Genomic DNA, 25,131 nt, shown 5'->3' with positions numbered 1-25,131 from the left:
TAAAGCAAAAGATGAAGACAAAAACATTGATGATGAGTTGATGAGTGTAAGTTTCAGAATCAGTGGACTGTTACCATAGCAACATCTATGCCTTTTTTTTTTTTTTTTTTCATCTACTCTGAACCTGCAGCCAGTCATCCAAGGGTTCATGAATAGTTTAACAAAGAAAGGGCAGAGCTATTGAGTAATCCAGGCTCATTAATTGTGTACTTGCCAGGAGGATCTGTCTTTAAATCATTAATGCAGGCAACATTTCTCTCTAGAGCCATCAATGTGATTCCACTGCCTGAAAAATGTAATAATGATGGATTTTCTTGTCATTTTTCTTTTACTTTTTATTAGAACTTCAGAGACACAGGTATTTCATTTACACTCTTGGAAGAAAGGGCGAAGCAATGAGCTATATAAATTTCTTAAGATTGTTAAATAGTTGTTTCTTGTGGAAATGAATTAGACTAGATAGAAATACTGATTTAGTCTTTCATAAAGCAGTGTGTTTTCTAATTTTGATTACATGTTATTTGTTAAATTGTTATATGATGTAACACATTTATATTTTACAGTAACGTACAAGTTCCCTTGGTATTTTAAACAGTGCAGAATTATATAGTGAAGTGTGTTACTAGATTCTTTTGAGTTTATTGTTTTAGCTTTTTTGCTTTCCAGAAGGAAGTTTAACACAATTATTTACCTTTGGTATTCTAGGTTGATGTTTCCAATGCTATTCCTGGTACTAGGTATGAAATAACCATCTCTTCAGTTTCTGCTACAACATACAGTGCACCTGTTAGCAGAACAGTGACAATAAACGTAACGAGTGAGTATATGTTTTAAATTGCTTTTCTAATGAAGTATTTGTAGTTAGTGTAAATCTACTGCATCTAAATCTTTATTGGCAATATGTATATTATATGCATGAAAAAGTTTAGAGTAATTAAGCCCCAGTAGAACCTTAAGAAAATGATCTGTTTAGAATCTCTTTTCTTCTGGTTCTTTAGCTTTATTTGCAAGAGCAAATATAATTACACTCTATTTGTTGTGAAACATATCAAAGAGACTCTTAAGATTAGCATTCAAGTAATAGAGGACTCTGAAAATATTAAACTCACTACATTTGCTAAGATAGAATTAGTTTGAAATATGTTTTTTTTTTTTTTTTTCCTTAGTGTTGTGTCTTTCTTTAAAAATGATTTGGCATCAAAGTATATTTGGTATGTAGTATTTAGTAACATTCCAATTTTTACATTCTTATAAAAGAATGTTTCTGGTATTCCCCAAAGCACATTTAATCTTTCTTTTTTTCTTTCTATTTTTAAAGTAGACCTTTAGGGAGGAAAACCTCACATTAAGAAACTATTAGTCTTAGACAACTTCAAAAGTCCACATTTGAAAATACTTTTCTTACATAATACTTTGAAAATATAAATTTTGACATTTTAACAAAAGGAAGTTTGTTTTTCTAGAACCAGGGCCTCCAGTCTTCCTAGCAGGGGAAAGAGTCGGATCTGCAGGGATTCTTCTCTCTTGGAATACACCACCTAACCCAAACGGAAGGATTCTCTCTTACATTGTAAAATATAAAGAAGTTTGTCCATGGATGCAAACAGTGTATACACAAGTTAGAGCAAAGCCAGATAGTCTGGAAGTTCTTCTTACCAATCTGAATCCTGGAACAACATATGAAATCAAGGTAATTACTTAGTATTAAAATATTTCATCCATATCTTAAAGTAAATGCATTTTTGCACCTGGCCAGGATGTCATACATAGCTGCGTGCTGCAATGATAACTGATAATCTGAGTCACGGCCTTTAAAACTTGCTCAAAAGTTCTCATCTGTTTGCATTGTAATTGTTATCTATGTTTATGCAATTTACTATAAACAGCACTAGCTTAATGACTTTTTGGAAAAGGAAATTAATTTCAAATTAAATAAACTTTAAGCATTATAATTAAAATTAAAATATACTATTTTTAAATTATACTTAAAATTAGCTTTGCTATTTTTCTCTTAATCCTGTTCTATTTGCATACCTGTTAGTGAAATTTTATACAATGCTTAGAAGTATCTAAAACCCCAGATTCTCTAAGATAAATGAATTTATTTAATTTCAATTCAACAAATATTTCTTGAGCATACACTAGGTCTTTTGTGCTTTTCGTCCCTTATAGTCTTAAATTTCAAAACATCTTGTTTGAATAGTCAACAAAGAAACACTTTTTAAAAAATAATCCTAAAGTAATTAGGTTATATCAAAGTATATAAAATTAGGAGATATCTGTAATATCTCCCTGTTTTTCAGGAATGGACATTATGTTTGATCAAGTTGAGACTCAGTGAAATGAGGGAAAACCTTCAATGAGATGGATTGATACAAAAGGTGCAATGATGACCTTAGACAGACAAAGAGTCCTGAAGACAGAGCAGGACTGGCAGGTGTGGTGCTGTAGGATAAAGCACTGGACCGCAAGGTCAGTTTGAACCACAAGGTCGGCAGTTCAAATTCACCAGCCAGTCCTCAGAAACCCTATACAGGGTCGCTGTTAGTCAGAACCTACTTGAAGGCACTTAACAACAACAATGAGTCACAGCAGGTTAGATAGCAACTAATGACATATTTCCTTAGTCATCCTTCAAGCCTGGAACTGAACTCACTCCCATGGCTCGATGTTTAACAAACCAATAGACAGGCATATGAGGTCAACAATAAGAATAGAGGAGTACACACTCCTTAGAATAATTTCCAGATGAGATCAAAAGAGCATCTTTTGCCCAGGAATACAGCTCATAGAGCAGGAAGGGATAGGAAAAGGAGAATGGAAAGGGGAAACCTAGGGAGGAAATGAAAAGACAGCTGCTGTACTGTGAGGATTGCCATCCAATGTCATGAAACAAAGTGTGTGTGCATTGTTGGATGGAAACCAATTTACTCAGTAAATTCGCACTCAAACCACAATAAAAAATAAACCAAAACACAGTTCTGGGGAATAATAATGTATATAAATGCTATCTTTTGTCCCCTACACATTTTCACCATAACATCAGTATATCCTTTAAACCTTGTTGAGAATTGAATACAGAGGAAAAAAAAATTAAAAGAAAAAAAAAAAAGGCCAAAAACCTGAGTTGGCCTTCTACAAAGTCTGAAATATTGGGAAAAATTTTGGTAATGAGTGTTTCCTTACCGTAAACATGGGCTATTTGCTAAAACAAACAACAGTTTTAAACTGGAAAGTACATGCTAATAATAAATATTCCCAGAAAAGAAAAATTAAAAAATCCAATTATGTAGAAGTTAAGAGCAAAGACTTTTGATGACCGTTTAATTGCAGAAACATGTGTTAGAGAGTAGGCAAATGTTTCCTAAATTGTATTTACTTGAACATGACATCGTTCAGTTATTTTATAACAGCATGCACGTATTCAGGTTAATTCCTATACTATAATGTACTATTGTTAGGTGCTATCAAGTCGACTCTGATTCATCGCACAGCAGAATGAAACACTTCCCGGGTCCAGTGCCATCCTCACAATTGTTATGTTTGAGCCCATTGTTGCTGCATCAATCCATCTTGTTAACACTTTTTCTCTTTCATTGATACTCAACTTTACCAAGCATGATGCACTTTTCCAGAGACTGTTACCTAGTGACAGCATGTCCAAAGTACGAGAGATTAAATCACTGTTCTTGCTTCTAAAGAGCATTCTGGCTATACTCCTTTGAAGACATATTTCTTTGTTCTTCTGGCAGTCCACAGACTTTCAGTATTCCTTGACAACAACATAATCAAATACATTAATCCTATAGTCTTCCTTAAGGAGCTCTGGTAGTGTAGTGGTTATGAGTCAGGCTGCTAATCTGAAGGTCAGCAGTTCGAAACTACCAGCAGTTCCCTGGGAGAAAGATGAGGCGTTCTGCTCCCATAAAGAATAACAGCCTCGGAAACGCTGTACAGGGTCACTATGAGTCAGAACCGACTCCACGGTACTTAACAACAACAACAACAAAGATTTACAGCCTCAGAAACTATTCAGGATCTCTATGAGTCGGAACCGACTCCATGGCACACCACCACCACCACCATGGTCTTCCTCATTCAATGTCCAGCATTCACATGACATTAAGTTGGTTCCAACCCAAAGCAACCCTGTATAGGGTTCCCAAGGCTTTTAAAATATTTGTGGAAGTAGTAAGTCTCATTTTTCATCCCATGGAGCCACTGGGAGACTCAAACCACTGACCAGTGCTTATTGTACAGAGCCACCACAGTACAAATATATTGTTGTTAAGTACTGTCAAGTAAGTTCTGACCCATAGCGACCCTGTATAGGGTTTCTGAGCATCGACTGGTGGGTTTGAACCATCACCTTTGCAGTTAGCTGTTGAGTGCTTATCCCACCGTGCCACACCAGAGCTCCAAATATGCTGTTGTTGTTCTTGTTGTTAAGTGCCGTCGAGCCAGTTCCAATCCATAGTGACTCCATGTAGGGTTTCTGAGGTGCGGCTGGTGAGCTTGAACCTTGCAGTTCAAACAGCTTTAAAATTTAATTTGATACAAGACTTTACTGTTGATTTTAAAAGGTGATTTAGCTAACCTAGTTCTTAGATCTAGCTTGATATCCATATGAAGTTTGAAGCTTTGTTCATTTAATTCTGTTATTTCAGGCCTAGTGGGAAGCCTCAACACTTTTTATTCCACACTTTATATATCATTGTTATGACCTTTATGCTGTTTACATGCATATTAGTCATCACAGAATTCCAAGGAGTATTTGGCATGGTGCATTTAGTACCTTTAGTATACATTTCACTAGGGTGGAAATGTTAATTTCTTTGCATATGTTTTTTTCAGTGTCCCAAGCAGTCCTATCTGTTATACATTGTTATTCCTAGTTTAAAGATAAAGAAAATGTGACAATTAAGCAAATTGTCCAAAGTCACTCAACTGCTAGAACTTCAATTTGACTCCATTCATGGCACTTGCATCATAATATAAACTCTTAATTGTAACTTATGGTGGGTACTTCAAATAGTTCATGCAGAAATGGAATGAAAAGATTTAAAAAACCCAATCAAGACAAACTTTATTTCTCAACATAAGCTCCATCAAGTTCAAGACACTTTTGTAAGCAATGATACCAGCCATTTTAGTCCATCCCTAAAGAACTGAGGGTCCTGGAAATTTAATCATGTCGATGCAGTCTTTTATACATTATTAACTGAATAAAAATGGGTTCCCTTTAAAGATATTTAAGATTGTTGTTGTTGTTAAGTGCCGTAGAGTCGGTTCCAACCCATAGCGACCCTGTACAGTGTTTCCGAGGCTATAAATCTTTACGGGAGCATATCCAACCCATAGCAACCTTGTACAGGGTTTCCAAGGCTATAAATCTTTATGGGAGCAGAAAGCTTCATCTTTCTCCCCTGGAGCAGCTGGTAGTTTTGAACTGCTGACCTTAAGGTTTGCAGCTCCATTCGTAACCACTATGCTACCAGAGCTCCTTAGGTATTAGAAACAATAAGTCAGAAGGAACCAAATAAGGACTAATTTCCCATAGAAACTACTTCAAAATTGCTCTTGTTTGTTGAGCAGGAGTATTGTGGTGGAGAAAGATTCTTTGGTGAAACTTTCCTGGATGTTTTAATGTTAAAACTTTGACTAACTTCCTTAAAACAGTCTCATAATAGCAAATGTTACTATTCTTTGACCTTCCAGAAAGTCAAAAGCAAGCAAAATGTCTTGAGCATCCCTCAAAATTATTGCCCACTTTTACTTTCTCTTCTTGGTAGCCATTGCTTTGATTGTGCTTTGTCTTCAGAATCATACTGGCAAAGCTATGGTTCGTCTCCTGTTACAGTTTTTTGAAGACATTGTTAAGGATCTTGATCATACTTGTTTTAAATTTCCGTTGAAAATTCTGCTCTTGTCTGCAGCTGATAAAAGAGCAACAGTTTTGACACCATTGAGCAGAAAGCTTGCTCCACTTTAATTTTTCAGTCAGAATTGTGTAATCTGAACTAATTGAGCTATCTATGGTGTTGGCTATTGTTTTTGCTGTTAATTGACAGTCCTGTTCAATTAGGGAACGGACAAGATTATTTTTTACCTCAAAAACTAATGTGGAAGGTCTGCTGCAGACATCATCTTCAACACTTTCTTGTCCCTTTGTAAAAGGAGTTATTCCTGTGTAAACACTGATTTCTTTGGGACATTGCCCCAGAGCATTTTTGTAAAACATCAACAATTTCAGTATTGTTCCACCAAAATTTCACAATAAATTTCTTATTTGTTCTTGCTTCAATTTTATCAGAATTCATGTTGCTCAAACAGATGTATTTTCCTTCTTAGTATATCAAACTCGATCTAATTCAGGTATGCTATAATAAGTTATTGGGAGTTTATTTTGATACAAAAATTTTTTTTTCATAATAGGCATTTTCTGTTAAGTTTTTGAAGCTCTCTTATATAAATTTTGGACTAGATGAGTCTTCTTCCAGAGCTCAAAGTCTAGATTTTAATACAGATTTACTGAACACCATTATCCTGGTGTGGTGCTGTGGGTTAATAAGCTAGACTGCAAAGCTGTTTGAACTGCAAGGTTGGCAGTTCAAGCTCACCAGCGGCTCCTTGGAAACCCTATACAGCGTCACTATGGATCGGAACTCGACAACACTTAAAAACATTACCCTACTGAGCTATCGTTGGCTTAGCACCATTATATGAGCAACATCTTCTTGAGCTGATCTTTGAAATTTTCTGTTCAGCTCTTGGACTTCCTCATTTCTTTCATTTGCTTTAGTATCTCTACACTGCAGAGCAAGTTTCGGTGTCACTTCTGACATTTCCTTCTTTCTTGTCTTCTTAATGATTTTTTGTTTTCTACCTGTATGATGCTGTTGATGTCATCCCAAAACTCTTCTGGTATTTGGTATTTAGTGTTTAATCTATCAAATATTACAACAAAATGTGCAAAGATCTGGAGTGAGAAAACCAAAAAGGAAGAACATGCTCAGCATTTCTCAAGCTGGGGGAACTGAAGAAAAAATTCAAGCCTTGACTTTTGTTATTGAAGGATTCTCTGGACAAATTATTGACTGATGTAGAAAGCATCAAAAGAAGATGGAAGGAATACACAAAGTCACTGTACCAAAAGGAAATGGTTGACATTCAACCATTTCAAGAGGTAGCATATGATCAAGAGCCAATTATACTGAAGGAAGATGTCCAAGGTTCATTGAATCAAGAACAAAGGTGCATTGGCAAAGAACAAGGCACCAGGAATTGATGGGCTAAAAATTGAAATCTTTCAAGAAAGTGAGGCGACACAGAGGACACTGATTCAGTTATGCCAAGAAATTTGGAAGACGACTATCTGGCAGACTGACTGTAAGAGTTCTATATTTGTGCCCGTTCCAAAGAGAGGTGACCCAATGGAATGCGGAAATCATCAGAAAATATCTTTGATATCCCATGTGAGTAAAGTTTTACTAAAAGTAATACAGAAATGGCTACAAGCATTCATTGACAGAGAATTTCCAAAGATTCAAGCTGGATTCAGAGGAGGACATGGAACAAGAGAGATCATTGCTGATGTCTGATGGATCACGGCTGAAAGCAGAGAATATCAGAAAGATGTTTACCTGTGCTTTATTGACTATGCAAAGGCTTTTGATAGTGTGGATCATGACAAGCTATGGACAACATTGCAAAGTGTGAGTATTCCGGAACACTGAATTGTGTTCATGAAGAATCTGTACATGTATCAAGAGGCAGTTGTTCGAACAGAACATGGGAACACTGAATGGTTTAAAATTAAGAAAGGTGTGTGACAGGATTGTATTCTTTCACCATACTTATTCAACCTCTATGTTGAGCAAATAATCCGAGAAGCTGGGTTCTATGAAGAAAAACATGGCATTGGAGGAAGACTCATTAACAACCTGTGATATGCAGATGATACAACCTTGCTTGTTGAACTTAAAACACTTACTGATGAGGATCAAAGAGCACAGCCTTCGGTATGAATTGCATCTCAATGTAAAGAAAACACAAATCATCACCACTGGACCAATAAATGACATTCTTATCAATGGAGAAAAGATTGAAGTTGTCAAGGACTTCATTCTTCTTGGATCAACTATCAATACTCATGGAAGCAGCAGCCAAGAAATCAAATGACGTATTGCATTGGGCAAATCTGCTGCACAAGACCTTTTTAGAGTGTTGAAGAGCAAAGATGTCAGCTTGAAGACTAAGTGCGCCTGACCCAAGCCATGGTATTTTCAATAACCTCATATGCTTGTGAAAGCTGGAGTGTGAATAAGGAAGACTAGAAGAATTGATGCTTTTGAGTTATGGTGTTGGAGGAGAATATTGAAAGTGCCATGAACTGCCAAAAGAACCAACAGATGTGTTGGAAGAAGTGCAGCCAGAGTGCTCCTTGGAGGCCAGCATGGCCAAACTTTGTCTCTCATACTTTGGACATATTGTCAGGAGTGATCAGTCACTGGAGAAGGATATCATATTTTGTAGGCTGGAGGGTCAGAGAAAAAGAGGAAGACCCCCAACAAGATGGACAGGCAAAGTGGCAGCATCAATTTGGCTCAAGTGAGGTTGGCCCAGGATTGGCAGTGTTTTGTTCTGCTATGCATAAGGTCGCTATGAGTCGATACTGACTCCATGACACCTAACAACAACAACAATGAGCAACCTCAGAATAAGGAATATGTGGGAGTCTGCTTGGGATGAGAGCGTTATGAGAAGGCACTGAGCCTTAGCAAATACAGAGGATGTTATTTGAAGCTCGGATGATGGGAGGCTGATGAAGATAATTTTTAAAAGTAAAATTAGCCTGTCTGTCTATTGATTGGTGAGAAATTATCTTATACAATTAATTGACAGAGTCTCCTTTTGGTAACAATTTTGTAGTAATACTAAGACTAAAACGGTGTCATATTTTTTGTTCATGTACATCTAGAGTCCTAAGGTCTCTATTTGTTTTTCTCAAAAAATCTCCCATCCAAGCACCAGGTCCCTTTCTTTAGGACAATGCTAAGGTTTTATTTGTGTATATGTCTGTGTCTTTTGCTTTGTGATCCTTTAACACAGGGGCTAATATTCCCAGTTTTTTTTCTTTTTTCTTTTGTAGTCTGTAAACAAGATATTTTGTAAGTATATACACTTGCTAAATGAATTATTTTGTTGTTATAGTAGTTTTCTATTCTCTCAAATGAGAATAGCATGTAAATTTCTCCTATTTCTATATATACATGCTATTTCCATGATTTTTTTCCCTTGCCTTTTCTTTTTCTGTTCAAAAGAAAGAATTCAGCATAAAGGGAAGGGTAGAATGATTGAGGTTTTCTCTTTTTAAATACATATTATATATATACTTGTTGTTGTTGTTAAGTGCCATAGAGTCGATTCCAACCCATAGCAACCCTGAATAGAGTTTTCAAGGCTTTAAATCTTTTTTGGTGCAGAAAGCCTCATCTTTGTCTGGTGGAATGGCTGGTAGTTTTGAACTTTTGACCTTGAGGTTAACAACCCAACTTGTACCAACTACATTACCAGAGCTCCTTTAAAGGCCTATCTTTTATGTAGCTTATGAGTGGTGTCTGAGAATGGCTTCAATTCCAAATTAGACAAATATTTATTAAGTATTAGAAATAGTCTTAGGGTTCCTCCAATCTCTATCAACACGGTAAGTCTAGTCTTTTTTATAAATTTGAGTATTCTTCTATAGTTTTTCTCCCACTCTATCTAGTACCCTTTATTGGGATCCCAATAAGAGTGATTATTGATGGGAGTTTGGTACCATATACTTCTGCTGGTATCAGGTTAATGAAGTCTAAACTGGAGTTTCATTTTCTTCACTCATCGTTGCTCTGGACAGAAAGAGACCAGTACTTCTCACTTAGATGGCCACCTGAAAGCTTTTTTTTTTTTTTTTCTTTTGCTCTTATTGTGATTTGGGTGAGGTGAAACTTTACAGAACAAATTTGTTTCCTATTCAACAACTCATGCACATTTTGTTCTGGGACACTGATTGTGATTCCCACCATGTAACAGCTTTCTTCCCACTTCCTCCTTGTGTTTACCATTCCCATTGTCCTTCTTTCCTATCTCTTTCTTCCTTTGAGTTTTATCACTAGAGAAATGCTTCCCTTTTGATCTCATCTGATTGATTGCTTAAGGAATTCACATTTTCTGCTGTTATTCTCCTTCTAAGCCTATCTGTTGTTTTGTTGAAAGTTGAAAGACAGGTGTGAACTCAGTCCCAGGTTTGAAAGGTGGCTGAGGGCGATAGTCTAGTACCACTAGTCTATCAGAACAGTTGTTGTTGTTAAGTGCCGTAGAGTCGGTTCTGACCCATAGCGACCCTGAACAGGGTTTCCGAGGCTGTAAACCTTTACAGGAGCAGAAAACCTCATCTTTCTCCTGCGGAGCAGCTGGTAGTTTCGAACTGCTGACCTTGCAGTTCACAGCCCGATTTGTAACCACTACACTACCAGAGCTCCTTACAGTAAATCTGATGATTTTCTTTATTAGTGAGTTTTGTTCCATAATTTTCTCGCACTGAATCCAGGACCTCCTATCGCGATCCTTTCAGAGCAGTCAACAGTGGTAGCCAGGTACCATCCAGTGCTTGTGGTGCCAGGATCCTGTAAACGGAAGTTTCTTGGTTCATTAGTTCTTTGAACTAATTGTTCACATGCATTTTTAATGAGATTTACTTTTCCTTATCTTAGATAGGAAGAGACCAATATTTGTAACTTACATGAACATTCACATGTTTTTCAGATCCCATCTGCTACTCACCAATGTAGGACATATAGTATTGTCTTTATAGCCTGTGTTACACCAATTAACCTAGATCTACCTCAAGGCTATGCTCCCTAGTCCTAGATCCCAGTATCTCTAGTCACTGCAGGTGTTTGGTTATGACAAAGAGGTTTTCATGACTGTGACCCCTTTGTGCTCTATTATCTATGTGGGTATGGTGCAAATATATATGTAGAAATATCTGATGCAAGCCTTATGTATGCGGCCATCTACCTTCCCACCCCTGGTCAGCTGACATAACTGCCTATGACTCCACTTGTATGCTATTGTTTGTTTTTATCAATATTTCAGGATTTTTTATGTAGGTATTTATGGTTGTTTTTTTATTAGTGAGTTTTGTTCCACAATTTTCACTCTTGCATACTTTCAGTGTCTTCATTGCCTTGATTATGCTGTGCTTACTCCACCCATATTATGCATAATCTTTCCTTTCACCAATGTTAGCCTTGTCTACTATCTAGTTAGTGGTTTTTCCTCCCTTCCTTTCCTATTCTTGGTACACATCACAGAATGTTTCTATCTCTGTGTAAACCTTTTCTTTCTTTTGACTTTTTAAAATGGTGATTTAAAAATGTCTGAGAATACAGTGTTTGTCCTTTAGTGATAAACTTACTTTACTCAGCATAATGTCTTCCAGGTTCATCCATGTTGTGAGATATTTCATGGCTTCATCAGTGTTCTCTAATGTTGTGTATTGTTGTTGTTAAATGCCATTGAGATGGTTCTGTCTCATAGAGACCATGTATAGGGTTTCCAAGGAGTTACTGGTGAGCTTGAACTGCCGACCTTGTGGTCCAGTGCTTTATTTCAGAGTGTGACACTAGTGTTGTGTATATGTGTTGTATTTTGTCTGTTCATTTATACATTGATAGGACATTAGATTGTTCCTAGTTTTATCCTATTGTGACTATTGCTGCAACCAGTAGGGGTGTACAAATGTCCATGCATGTCAGAGCTCTTCATTCTCTAGAAGTGGAACTGCTGGATCATATGGTCATTCTATTGCTAGCCTTTTGCATACATGCCATACCATTTTCCATAGTAGTTGTACTATTTAACATTTACTACCAGCAGTGTTTTATTCACTGCCCAGCTTCTGCATGTATATGAGGTTACTGAATTTACCATGGCTTGGGTTATGCACACCTAAGGAAGGTCGTAGAAGAATTGGTGTTTTAAGTTATGATGTTGGAGGAGAATATTGAAAGTGCCATGGCCTGCGAAAATAACAAACAGATCTGTGTAAGGAGAAGTGCAGCCAGAGTGCTCCTTGGAGGCCAGGATGGCCAAACTTCGTCTCTCATACTTCAGATATATTGTCAGAAGGGACCAGGCGCTGGAGAAGGATATCATGTTTGGTAATGTGGAGGGTCAGGGAAAAAGAGTAATACCCCTAGAGAGATGGATTGGCCAAGTGACAGCATCAGTGGGCTCAAGTGTGGCAACAATAGTGAGGTTGGCCCAGGATCTGGCAGTGTTTCATTCTGCTGTGCATAAGGTTGCTGAGTCGATACTGACTCGATGGCACCTAACAACAACAAAAACCAGCAGTGTATAAGGAGCCGTGGTAGTGTTGGACTGCCAACTGCTAGATCAACAGTTCAAATATACCAGCTGCTCCCCAGGAGAAAGTTGAGGTCTTCTGCTCCCCTAAAGATTTACAACCTTGGAAACCCTATACAGGGTCGCGATGAGTAGAAATGGCTTGACAGCATGCAACCACATGACCAGCAATGTATGAAAGCTACTATCTCCCCGCAACCTTGCCAGTATTTTTTGTTTTCTCTTTTTAATTTTTTTGTATCAAATAAGACATTTTGTATTATTAATAAGACTCCAGTCGCAGTATTGCTATTACTGGGACTGGAGTCTTATTGTAGTTTTGATTTGCATCTCTGTAATGAATAATGAACTTGAGCTTTTTTTTTATGTCTTTGGTATCCATTTGAATGTCTTCTTAGGTTGAAGTGTCTGTCAGTGGTTTTTACCCATTTTTAAAATCGGATTGTCTTTTTGTTGTTTAAATAATGGAGTTTTCTATATAATTGAGAGATAAGAACTTTGTCATTGCCAAAATATTTTTTTCCAGTACGTGTATTCTTTTTTTATTCTTCTGCAGGTTTTCTTTCTTTTCTTTTTTTGATGAGCATAGGTTTTATATTTTTAGGGGAATAGATGTTTACCTGTGCTTGACTTAGTATGCAAAGTCTTTCAACTGTGTGGATCATGACAAGCTATGGACAAAATTGAGCAGAATGACTATTCTGAAACACTTAATTCTGCTCATGAGGAACCTGTACATAGATCAAGAGACAGTTATTCAGACAGAACTAGGGGACACTTAACAGTTTAAACTCAGGAAAGTTGTATGCCAGGGTTGTATTCTTTCACCATACTTATTCAATCTGTACATTGAGCAATTAATGCAATAAACTGGATTATACGAAGAAGAACATGGCATCAGGATTGGAGGAAGACTCATTATATGCAATATGCAAATGATACAACTTGGCTTTCTGAAAGCTCAGAAAACTTAAAATACTTACTGAAGAAGATCAAAGACCACAGCCTTCGCTATGAGCTGCACCTCAATGTAATGAAAGCAAAAATCCTCACCAGTGGACCAATAAGTAACATCATGATAGATAGGGAAAAGATGGAAGCTGTCAAAGACTTCATTTTGCTTGGATCCCCCATCAGTTCACATGAAAGCAGCAGTCAAGAAATCAAATGCTGTACTCCATTTGGCAAATCTGCTGCACAAGACCTATTTATAGTGATGAAGAACAAAGGTGTCAGTTTGAGGACTAAAGTGCCCCTGACCCAAGCCATTATATTATAAATAGTCTCATATGCATGTGAAAGTTGGACAATGAGTAAGAAAGACCTTCGAAGAATTGATGCATTTGATTTATTGTGTTGGAGAAGAATATTAAAGGACTTCCATAAGAACAACAAATCTGTGTTGGAAGAAGTATAACCAGAATGCTCCCTGGAACCCAGGATGGCCAGACTTCGTCTCTCATACTTGGACACATTATCAGAAGTAACAATACTTGGAGAAGGACATCATGCTTGTGAAGTTGGAGAGTCAGTGAAAAAGAGAAAGACTCCCAACGAGATGGACTGGCACAGTGGCAGCAGCAGTGGACTCAAGCATAGCAGCAATTGTGAGGATGATGCAGAAATGCGAGGCATTTGGTTCTGTTGTAAATAGTGTCACTATGGGTTTTAATCAACTCAGCAGCACCTAACAACACCAAAACCAACAAATTGTCTAGTTCATCTTCTGGCATTTGTATATTTTATTATGTTGGATAGTCTATTTATGACATACATGGTGGCTCCAAGGCTTGCCTTTATTTTGATTATTTTTAATCATTGTAATTCTAGGTTGTTGTTTTTTTAATGTTTTATTGTGAATTATGTGATAATTTACATGGGAGAACATTAGCTTTACATTCATCCTATCGTATATTGTTTCATTGCCATAGTTACAATCCCCTCCATGCATCATAAACCAACCAAAGGGTACACCCTGCAAGCCAGTCCCCTAGTTGTCAGCACACAGCCCCTCTCCCTCTCTGGTTCTAAAGTCCCCAGCTGCTCCCTCTCTCCATCTCTGGCGTCACTGCTTCTCTGGGTAGGGTCCCACTCTCTGCTCTTCTCCCTTGGTGGTCCCAGGGACCTCTGCTCCTAGACTGAAAAGTTTTGCTACTTTTGCTACAAAAGTAGGTCCCAGGGACCTCTGCTCCTAGACTGAAAAGTTCTGCTCCTTTTGCTACAAAATGTCCACCTTTACATTCCCAATCCTCACGATCAATCCTGATAACAAGTATTCACCATTGTATCAATCCTCATCTTCTTTCATCAGCCCTGCCTAGACAGATTGGATACTACTCTGAAGATTCTACCTTCCTCCAAGCCCTCTGGATCTAGGTTCCCCCTTGAAAGCTTGTAAGCCAGTCACTTCTTACCTTTGTAACCCCCTCATTTTGGGTAGCTAATGTCCAAGTTGCCCATCCCTGTCTATTCTGTGTATGGAGGGGGTAGGAATGATTCTCACTATAAAGATCTGTTCCCTCTTTTGAGGTACTGCATCCATAGGTGTAGGTCAAGTTCATCAAATTGTATCAGAGTACTCTTTTTTTCCTCTTCTTTCTTCTTCTAGTTGAGCTCTGATCTAGTCTTTGAAGCCAGGGCAAGGGAATATTATCTGAAAGTGTGGGTATTCTTATGCATATGCCTTCTTTTCTTATCAGTTGGACACTTCCCTTTCCACTTTAGTCCTCTGTGGCTATGTCACTCACTGATTCTGGGCCCAAGAGTCCCCTGGTCTTGCCACACTGCTGGCCAACCAGGTCTCCACCCGGGCTCACAGGAGTCCACTGAACGTTGTAGGGCTTAGCTCACAGCTTCATTGCTGTTTTTCCCTTACTTCCCCTTGTTAGTGATGAACGTGGTCACCAATCAGAGCATGTATTCCCATTGAGTCTTAGTCTTAGAAGGAAGTTTGCCTTGAGGGGACCTGACCACTTGCCTTGATGTCTCCTGGGAGAGAAACTTGCTTGTTCTTGTAGTAAGTAATCAGTCGGTCTGCCTATATTATTTTGTATTTTTCCTGCCGGTCTTTCTTTCAAGAAGTATCTTCTGATCTTCTAGCCACTCCAGGCTGGTCTGCTTGTCCTTTCAAGTGTAGATTTCCCACCTCAGAAGATTCTGGATTGTAGTTCTAGGTTTTTTATTTAGATCTTTGATTTTTAGTGTTTTGTTTTTTTTTTTTAATGTAAGGTATGAGGTATAGATCCTGTTTCATTCTTCTGCAATGGATATTCAGTTTTGCTTGAACCACTTATTAATGATACTATCTCTTACCCATTTAATTCATTTTGACAGTTTGTTGAAGATCAACTGTCCATGGATGGATTTATTTCTGGGTTTTCAGTTCTGTTTCATTGGTCTCTGTATCTACTGTTGTGGCAATAGTATGCCATTGTGACTATGATGGATGTATAGTAGGCTCAGAGAGCAGAAAGTGTGACGCCTCCAATTTGTTATTATTCTTCAAAAATGCATTACTTACTCCATGCCTCTTCCATTTCCATATAAAGTTGGTAATTACTTTTCCATCTTGTTAAAGAATGTTGTTAGAATTTGAATTGGGATTTGCATTATATCTATAGGTTGGTTTGGGTAGTGTAGACATTTCCCAATGTTAAATCTCCCTACCCATGAACATGGTATGCCTAGCCAATTATATATTTCTTTCTTGGTGTCTTATAGTAGTGTTTTGTAAATTTCTTTCTATAAGTCTTTTTTGTCTCTGTTATTGTTGCTGTTAAGTGCCATTGAGTTGGTACCAACTCATAGCAACTCTGTATAGGGTTTCTGAGGAGTGGTTGGTGAGATTGAACCACTGACTTGGCAGTTCAAAGTGACCTTTTTTCACTGACCCTCCAGTGCATTGACTCACAGTACCACACCAGGATTCCTTTATGTCTCTAGTTTGGTTTATTACTAAATATTTTATTTTTTGAAGGGCTGTTATAAATAATATTGTTTTCCCGATTTCCCTTTTCAGAGTTTTCTTTGTGAATATAGAGTAATCTGACTGATTTGTGTATGTTGAATTTGTAGTACTATATTTTATGGAATCCTTCTAATAGTTACAGTAGCTTTCTTTTTGACAGTCTGGGGTTTTTTATGTATGGGAGCATATCTTCTGCAAATAGAATAGTTTTACTTCTTTACAACTATTTCTTGCCTTATTGCTTCTTTTTTTACTTCCCTTTCTTGCCTTATTGCTCTGGGTAGGACCTCCAGTATTATATTTCATATTGTTGCTATTGTTAAGTGCTGTCATGTTGGTTCTGATTCATAGCGACTCTGTATAGGCTGTACTTCTTTGCTGTAGTAGAAAGTCCCCTCTCTCTCCCATGGAGTGTGGTTTTTGGACTTGAACCACCAACTGTGTGGTTCACAGTCCATTGCTTATTGTACAGAGCCCCTATATTTCATATAGGTGATTAAAAAACATTCTTGTCTGGATCCCATTTTTAGGGGTGATACTATCATTCTTTTCTGGTAGAGAATAAAGTTTTCTTTACATTTAGGAATGATCCAACCTGAAGAATATTTTCTTTTACCTTGAGTAAATGCTTGATGTTCTCTTCACTTTCAACAAGCAAGGTTGTGTCATCTACATATCATAAATTGTTAATGAGTCTTCATTCAATTCTGATACTGTGTTTTTCTTATAGTTCACCTCAGTTTATTTGTTTAGCATACAGATTGAAGAAGTAGGTGAAAAGATATAATCCTGACATACACCTTTGCTGATTTTAGACCATGCAATATTGCCTATTCTGTTCAAACAACTGCCTTTGGTCTACATGCAGGTTTCTCATGAGCACAAATAAGTCCTGGAATTCCCATTCTTCACCATGCTATCCATAGGTTGTTAGTATTCATATAGCTTAATGCCTTTTTATACCCAACAAATCCCAAGTAAACAACTCTCTGATATTCTCTGCTTTCATCCATGATCCATCTGACTTCAGTAATAATACCCATTATTCAGAGTTCGCTTTCAAATCTGGTTTGAATTTCTGGCAGCTTCTTGTCAATCTATTGCTGCAACCATTTTAAATTATCTTAAGCATTTTATTTGCATGTGTTATTTATAATATTGTTCAATAATTGCCAAATTTTGTTGGGTCACCTTTCTTTAGAATTGGCACAAATATATATCTCTTTGAGTCAATTTGCCAGGTTACTCTCTTCCAAATTTCTTGGCATAAATGAGTGAGTGTTTTCTGTGCTCAATCAGTTTGTTAAATCACTTTAATATTTATTCATTAGTTCCTGTTTTTATCATTAAATGCTATACCACTAGAGCTCTTGGAATGGGTGTTTGATTCTACGCCTTTTTCTGCATCAATTAAAGTGATCACATGGTTCTTATCCTTTGTTTAATTCTTGTAAGGTATTGATTTTATAATGTTGAACCATCCTTGCATATCTGGTATGACACTATATATGGTTTCGAAGGAGCAACTGGGGGTTTGAACAACCAACCTTGTAGCAGTCCAGTGCTTATTCTATAGTGCTACACCAGGAGTCCTGGTTCCTTGGTTTTTGCCTGTGCCTTCAGTTCTTCCTTTAATACTGTTGGCTTTTGATAATGTTGATCTGTCCTGTTCATTTTTAATTGCATCTTTGCCTGGTTTAACTATCAGGCTCATGTTGGCTTCATAGAATTAATTAGGGAGATTCCTTCATTTTCTAGGTCCTGTAATAATTTTGGTAGGATTGGTACCAAGTCTTTCATGAATGTTAGGTAGAATTCTTCAGTGAAGCTGTCTGGCTCAGGACTTTCATATTGGGAGGTTTATATTAAAACCAATATTCTACATCTTCAAGGATTTTTTGTTATGAGCCTGTTAAAATGTTCTACCTTAGTTTGTGTTTGTTTAGGTATATTGTGTGTTTCCTGAAGTTTGTACATTTCTTCTAGGTTTCAAATTTGTTGTAGTAGTTCTTCATAATATTCTGTTATGATCCTTTTTATCTTAGTTGGTTCTTTTGTGATGTCAATCCATTTGTTTCTTGGTTACTTGCATATTCTTGCAATTTTCCGTGGTTTTTATATTTTATTGATGTTTTCTTAAAAACAACTTCTAGAGTACAAGTGGAATGTGGGGCTGTTACACTAGAGATGGAGGCAGAGATGAGGACGTGAAGAGAGGGAGCATCTGAGGACTTCAGACTTATGGAAAGAGAGGGACTGAGAGCTGGTGGCCAGTAGGCAGGCTTGCAGAATGTGCCCTATGGTCATTTAAATTATTATATATTCCTGAGTGTTGTTGTTTTTTTAAATAAAAAAGAGCTGAAGTGAATAGAGAGAAATACTGTTAACTGATGATACATGGAGGTGTTTATAGTCTTTGTAATGAAACAAAGTATATGATTTGTTGAATGTAAAACTGATGATCTGCCCTGTAAGCTTTCACTCAATTCACAATGAAAACTTAAAAAAAATTGATACATATATTAAAAAAAAAATGAACTAATTTTTATTAATTCTGTGTTTCCTAGTTTTCTGCTTCATTTATTTCTATTATACTTTTTGTTATTTCCTTTCTTTTGGTAACTGTGAACTTCTTTTGCAGTTCTTTTTCCATTCAAGTTGTAGGGTTGAGCTATTAATTTTGACTCTTCTGTTTTGAAGTGTGCATTTACGTGCTGAATTCTCCTCTGAGGATTTTTTTTTTTTTTTTCTATTCCAATGGTTTGGGTATATTGTATTTTAATTCTTCTTTGATTTTAGGAAATTTCAATTTTATACTTTAACTTGGTCCATTTTAAGCAAGGTGTTATCATTTTTCAACACCTTTCAAAATTTGATTATTTTCCTCCATGTTTCTCCTATAGTATTCTAGTTTTAAATAACATTATGTTCAGATTTCTAGTTTTAAATAACGTTGTGTTCAGAGAAGATGCTTTGTGACATTTCAATATTTTTAAATGTATCAAGGTTTGCTTTATAGTCTATTCTGGTACTGTGGGGAAAATGTGTACTTTGTTAATGTATACAGTCTCTTGTATTTGTTAACAAAAATAATTATAATCTATTGCACAGTGTAGCTGTAGTAGAAATAGGTTGAACTTTGGAAATAAGCATAACTTTAAATGAATTCTACTTCTACCACTTATTATGATGCAATCTTGAACAAGTTACATAATTTCTCTGAACTGGTTTTGTCATTTTACAATATTGATAGTAATATATTGCATGTTGGTTATATGACAAAAACAAGAGGTTTAAAAGCCCAAGATGATTGCCTGCTGCATAGAAATTCCCCACAAACTCACTTGTTATTACAGCAAATAGGCTATAAATATTTGATGATTAATTTATCCGTTAAGAATCTGGAGACTGTGGAATCAAACTGTGCTGCAAATGTGCCTTTGGAAGTTTTGTAGAAATTTTGGGGGAAATATATTTGGCATATAACTTATAATAAATAAAAAGTAAATATTTCAGATTTTATTTAATTAGAGACTAAATAAACTTGACCATAATCATTTTTATTTTTAACATTTCTTATTCTAGGTTGCTGCTGAAAATAGTGCTGGCATTGGAATATTTAGTGACCCATTTCTCTTTCAAACTGCAGAAAGTGGTAATTTTCCTAAATCATTTATTCAAAATTATTTTAATTGTATTTGTCAGTTAAAATAAGTATAAATATAAACAAAATTACATTATAAATGCATACATTCTCAAGAGTACAGTCACTCAATTATTTTTAGAGCATCTTTTGCCCATTAAAATATTCATTGAAATACTTGTTGTTCTTCTGTCAGTTTGTCATACTGTGGTGGCTTGTTTCTTGCTGTGATGCTGGAAGCTCTGCCACCAATATTTAAAATACCAGCACATACATCCTTGGTGGACAGGTTTCAGAGGAGCTTCCAGACTGAGACAGACTAACTAGAAGGTGAGATAGACTATTTCTGAATATTTAGTCACTGAAAACCTTATGAACAGCAGAGGAACACTGTCAATAGTACCAGAATATTGAATATTGAAACATAGTGAATAGAAGCAGAATATTGTCAGATATACTATTGAAAGATGAGTCTCTCAGATTGGAAGACAATCAAAATACGACTGTGGAAGAGATGCCTCTTCACAGTAGAGTTAACCTTGATGATTAAAACTTTCAAGACCTTCATTTGCTGATGGAGCACAATTCAGAACGATGAAAAAGAGCTGTAAACATTTATTAATCAGAACATGTATTGTATTAAGTAAGACTATAGGGAAATTGGAATATGTCACAACTGAAATAGAATGCATAAAGATTGATATACTAGGTGTTAGTGAGCTACAGTGGACTGGTATTGGACACTTTGAATCATATGATTTACTTTGCTGTGAATGACAAATTGAAGAGGAATGGAGTCACATTCATCATCAAAAACAACGTTTCAAGATCTATCTTGAAGTACATATACTGTCTGTGATAGGATAATGTCAATATGCTTACAAGGAGGAACAATTAATACCATTATTCATCAAATGTACACACCAACCACTGAAGCCAGTGATGATGAAATTAAAGAATTCTACCAACTTCTTCAGTCTGAAATTGACCAAACATGTAATCAAGATATACTGATAATTACTGATGATTACAATGCAAAAATGAAAACAAAGCAGAAGGATCCTTAGTTGGAAAATATAGCCTTGGTGGTAGAAATTATACTGGAGATCACAATGGCTTAGTCATTGCAAATACCTTTTCAAAACAACATAAAATATGACTATACATATAGACCTTACAAGATGAAGTACATATAAATAAAATTGAATCTGTCTGTGGAAATAGATGGTGGAAAAACTTTACAGTATATCATCAGCCAAAACCAGGCCAGGTACAAACAATGCAACAGACCATCAATTGCTTATATGCAAGTTCAGGATGAAGCTGAAGAAAATTAAAACAAATCAGTGAGAGCCAAAATTTCACCTTGAACATATTCAACCTGAATTTAGAAATCATCTTAAGAACAGTTCTGATGTATTAGAAACTAATGACCGAAGACAAGAAAAGTTGTATAATGGCAAATGGCCATTAAGAAGACAAGGAAGAAAGAAAAGACCAAAATGGATATTATAAAGACTCTGAAACTTGCTTTCCAGTGTAGAGATGCTAAAGCAAATCGAGGAAATGAAGAAGTAAAAGAGCTGAACAGAAAATTTCAAAAGGCAGCTCAAGAAGAAAAATTCAAGTATTATAATGAAAATGCAAAAACTTGGAGTTACAAAGCAAAAAGGGAAGAACAGCATTTCTAAAGCTGAAGGAACTGAAGAAAAAAAATTCAAGCCTTGAATTGAAATAGTGAAAGAATTTTTGTTAGCAAAAATTGAATTATGCAGAAAGCATCAAAAGAAGGAATATATAGGGTCACCGTACCAAAAAGAAATTAATCACATTCAACTATTTCAAATGGTAGCACGTGCTCAAGGACCAATAGTACTGAAGGAAGGAGCCCAGTGTGTGCTGAAGGCCTTGCCAAAGAACAATTCTCTGGGAACTGATGGAATACAACTTTAAAATTTTCAACCAACTGATGGCGCACTGGGGGCATTCACTCACCTACGCCAAGAAATTTGCAAGATATTTACCTGGGCAGCTGATAGGGAGAGATCCATATTTCTGCCTACTTCAAAGTGAGGTGACCCAACTGCATGAAGAAATCATTGGACATTATCATTAATATCACATGCAAGTAGACTTTTGTTAAAAATAATTTAAACAACAGTTTCAACAGTACGTTGACAAGGACCTGCAAGAGGTTCAAGGTGGATTCAGATGAGGATGTGGAACAAAGTACCATTGCTGATGCCAAATGGATCTTGGCTGAAAGCAGATTATACCAGAAAGATGTTTACCTGTGCTTTATTTACTATGCAATGGCGTTTGTTTGACTGTATGGATCAGAAAAGCTATCAAAACATTGTGGAGAATGAGTATTCTGGAACATTTAATTGTGTTCATGAGGAACCTATACATAGATCAAAAGGCAGTCATTTTGACATAACAAAGGGACACTGAATGGTTTAAAATTGGAAAAGGTGTGTACTAGAGTTGTATTCTTTCAGCATGTTTTTTTTCAATCTGTATGCTGAGTAAATAATCCAAGAACTGAATTATATGAAGAAGAACATGGCATCAGGATTGAAGAAAGACTCATTAATAACCTGTGATATGCATATAAATATAACCTTGCTTGCTGAAAGTGAAGAGGACTTAAAATACTTATTGATGAAGATTAAAGAAAGACCACAGCCTTCTGTATTGGTTTTACCTCAATGTAAAGAAAACAAAAATACTCATCAGTGGACCAATACATAACATCATAAAAAAAGAAAAGATTGAAGTTTTCAAAAACTTCATTTTGCTTGCATCCGCTATCAGTTCTCATGGAAGCAGAAGTCAAGAAATAAAATGATATCTTGCATTAGGCAGATCTGTTGTGCAAGACTCTTTTAAGTGTTCAAGCGTAATGATGTCAGTCTGAGGACTAAAGTTCACCTGACCTAAACCATGGTATTTCCAGTAGTCTCACATGCATGTGAAAGTTGAATAAGGAAGACTGTAGAAGAATTGATGCATTTGTGTTATTATGTTGGAGGAGAATATTTAAAGTACTATTGACTGCTAGAAGAATAAACAAATCTGTGTTGGAGAATTACTGTCAAAATGCTTCTTAGAAGCCAGAATGGTGACACTTAGTCTCTCATACTTTGGACATATTATCAGGAGGGACTATTCCCTAGAAAAAGGCATCATGCTTGGTAAAATGGAGGGTCAGTGAAAAACAGAACGATCCCCAACAAGATGGATTGAAAAAGTGGCAACAGCAAGGATTGTGGTGATGGTCCAGGATTGGGCAGTGTTTCATTCTGTTGTGCAGAAGGTTGCTATAAGCCGGAACTGATTTATCAAGCTTTCATTTATTTTTACCCTTCTAGTTATTTATTCTCAATATATACTAATTTTAGGAACTATTTTTTTTTTTTTTGGAATCAACAAACTGTATTTCTTATTATTATGTAAGAAATAATTTTTCTTTTTATGTATAAATATACTCCTAAGAAGAATGTTCAGGCTAATAAGTGATAGCATACTGAGCTGCTATTATCCCATCCAAAAATATGAACAGCTCCACCATTTTAGCTTCCCATGCAGCCTATTTGAGATAAATGTAAATTCTATTTTCACCTTTAAATTATTTGAAATACTTCTTGCACATCCATTTCTAACTTTATGGGTCCCTAGAAATATAAGAGAACAATTTTGCAAGTCTTTGTAGTTATGTAGTGAATTCTTAAAGTTCCTTCTGACTCAGACAAAATACATGCTTTGTGTAGTGTACATTTTGAAAAGTAGTTGGTAATTTCAAATATTTGTTTTATTTATGCTTGTCACTAGTATAGACATGGAGTCCTGGTACAGTCCTGTCGAATAAGCACTGGATTGCTAACAACAAGGTCTGTGGTTCAAACCCACCAGCCTCTCCTCAGAAGCCTATACAAGGTTGCTATGAGTCAGAACTGACTCAAAGACACTTAACAACAACAACAGATGTATACTTAGAGTGTCTGCTGAGACAACAAACAGCCTATAAAAGGAAAGTACTTTATATAAAAAGAATGGTTTGGTACTTCAGTATCAAATCTTTACTTGGATCAAGAGTATTGTTGTTGTGTTCTGTTGAGTCAAAGCTGACTCATAGTAAACCTGCATAGGGTTTCCAAGGAGTGGCTGGTGAGTTACATTCATTCTATGAAAAAAATCAAGAGGCAATGGGATTCTGGTATATAAAAGTCCAGAAGCAAAACCTAGAATGTTTAACATAAGGAAAGACTGGCTAATTACATGAAAGAATTAATTTTTAAAAACAACAAAGTCACAAATGGGCAATGCGCCCAGATACATACTTTTATTGAGACAAAAATAGTTTAAAATAAATTAATAATAATTCTTTCATTTTCAATGAATGATGTTTAATTTCATTAGTTGATTGTACTGTTTATGATCTACTTTTCTAATTTTTAAAATGTCATGCATTAGAGTTTAATAAAATCTTCTTGTTATTGTTAAGTGCCATCGAGCACCAAGATGGCGGATCGGGTGGAAGTGCACTAAGAGCTCTGCCAGCAACAACACAGAATACCTGACCAAGCAGGCTCAGGGGCTGGTCCCAGAACTCTGAACCACATATAAAGGAATATTTATAAGGTTGGAAGGATTACAGCTGGGGGAATTTTGGCAGAAGCAAGAAATCTATTGCTTTCTAGTCCAGGATGCTCAGCTGCTCCAGGAGCTGCCATCTTGGGTGAGATAATGTGGGGGAAGGATAGGAAGCGGCCACAGAAGCCTGGCAGAACCACTGAGATAAAGTTGTGGACATTCTTTTCTTTTGGTATCTGTTCATTGGTCCCTTCTATCAGAGCACCTCCATTCTGGTGACTATAGGGGTGCCTGAGTGAGCGGACACCCAGCCCCACCCTCGGAGGGTTCTACTACGCATGCACACAGATCTCCTCAAAATTTAAAGAGACAGTTTCCAATTAAAACCAAACGGCCACAGACGGCCCTGAACTGTTTACCACTAGAAAAAAAGGCCTGAACGGGGATTGTGGGGCAGGACAAGCCGACAAAACAAGGAAATAAGCCGAAAATTAAATCCTAAATTCCATCAGAG

At 36.5% G+C, this 25,131-nt stretch overlaps 1 protein-coding gene across 1 annotated transcript in view; it reads left to right on the top strand.

The window, feature by feature from the left end:
* Window positions 1-301: 301 nt before the first annotated feature.
* Window positions 302-25,131, top strand: part of PTPRQ (protein tyrosine phosphatase, receptor type, Q) — a 338,184-nt gene continuing 313,354 nt past the window's right edge. Inside the window, exons 1-4 of the mRNA XM_006871836.1 lie at window positions 302-358; window positions 706-817; window positions 1,464-1,690; window positions 19,964-20,033. Coding sequence (XP_006871898.1) covers window positions 302-358; window positions 706-817; window positions 1,464-1,690; window positions 19,964-20,033 — 466 coding nt within the window. The remainder of the gene's footprint in view (window positions 359-705; window positions 818-1,463; window positions 1,691-19,963; window positions 20,034-25,131) is intronic.

The sequence above is a fragment of the Chrysochloris asiatica genome, unplaced genomic scaffold, assembly GCF_000296735.1.
Source record: "Chrysochloris asiatica unplaced genomic scaffold, ChrAsi1.0 scaffold00175, whole genome shotgun sequence".
Taxonomy (NCBI): Eukaryota; Metazoa; Chordata; class Mammalia; order Afrosoricida; family Chrysochloridae; genus Chrysochloris; species Chrysochloris asiatica.
The sequence above is the reverse complement of the archived record's forward strand: the minus strand, read 5'-3'. Positions and strand labels throughout refer to the sequence as shown.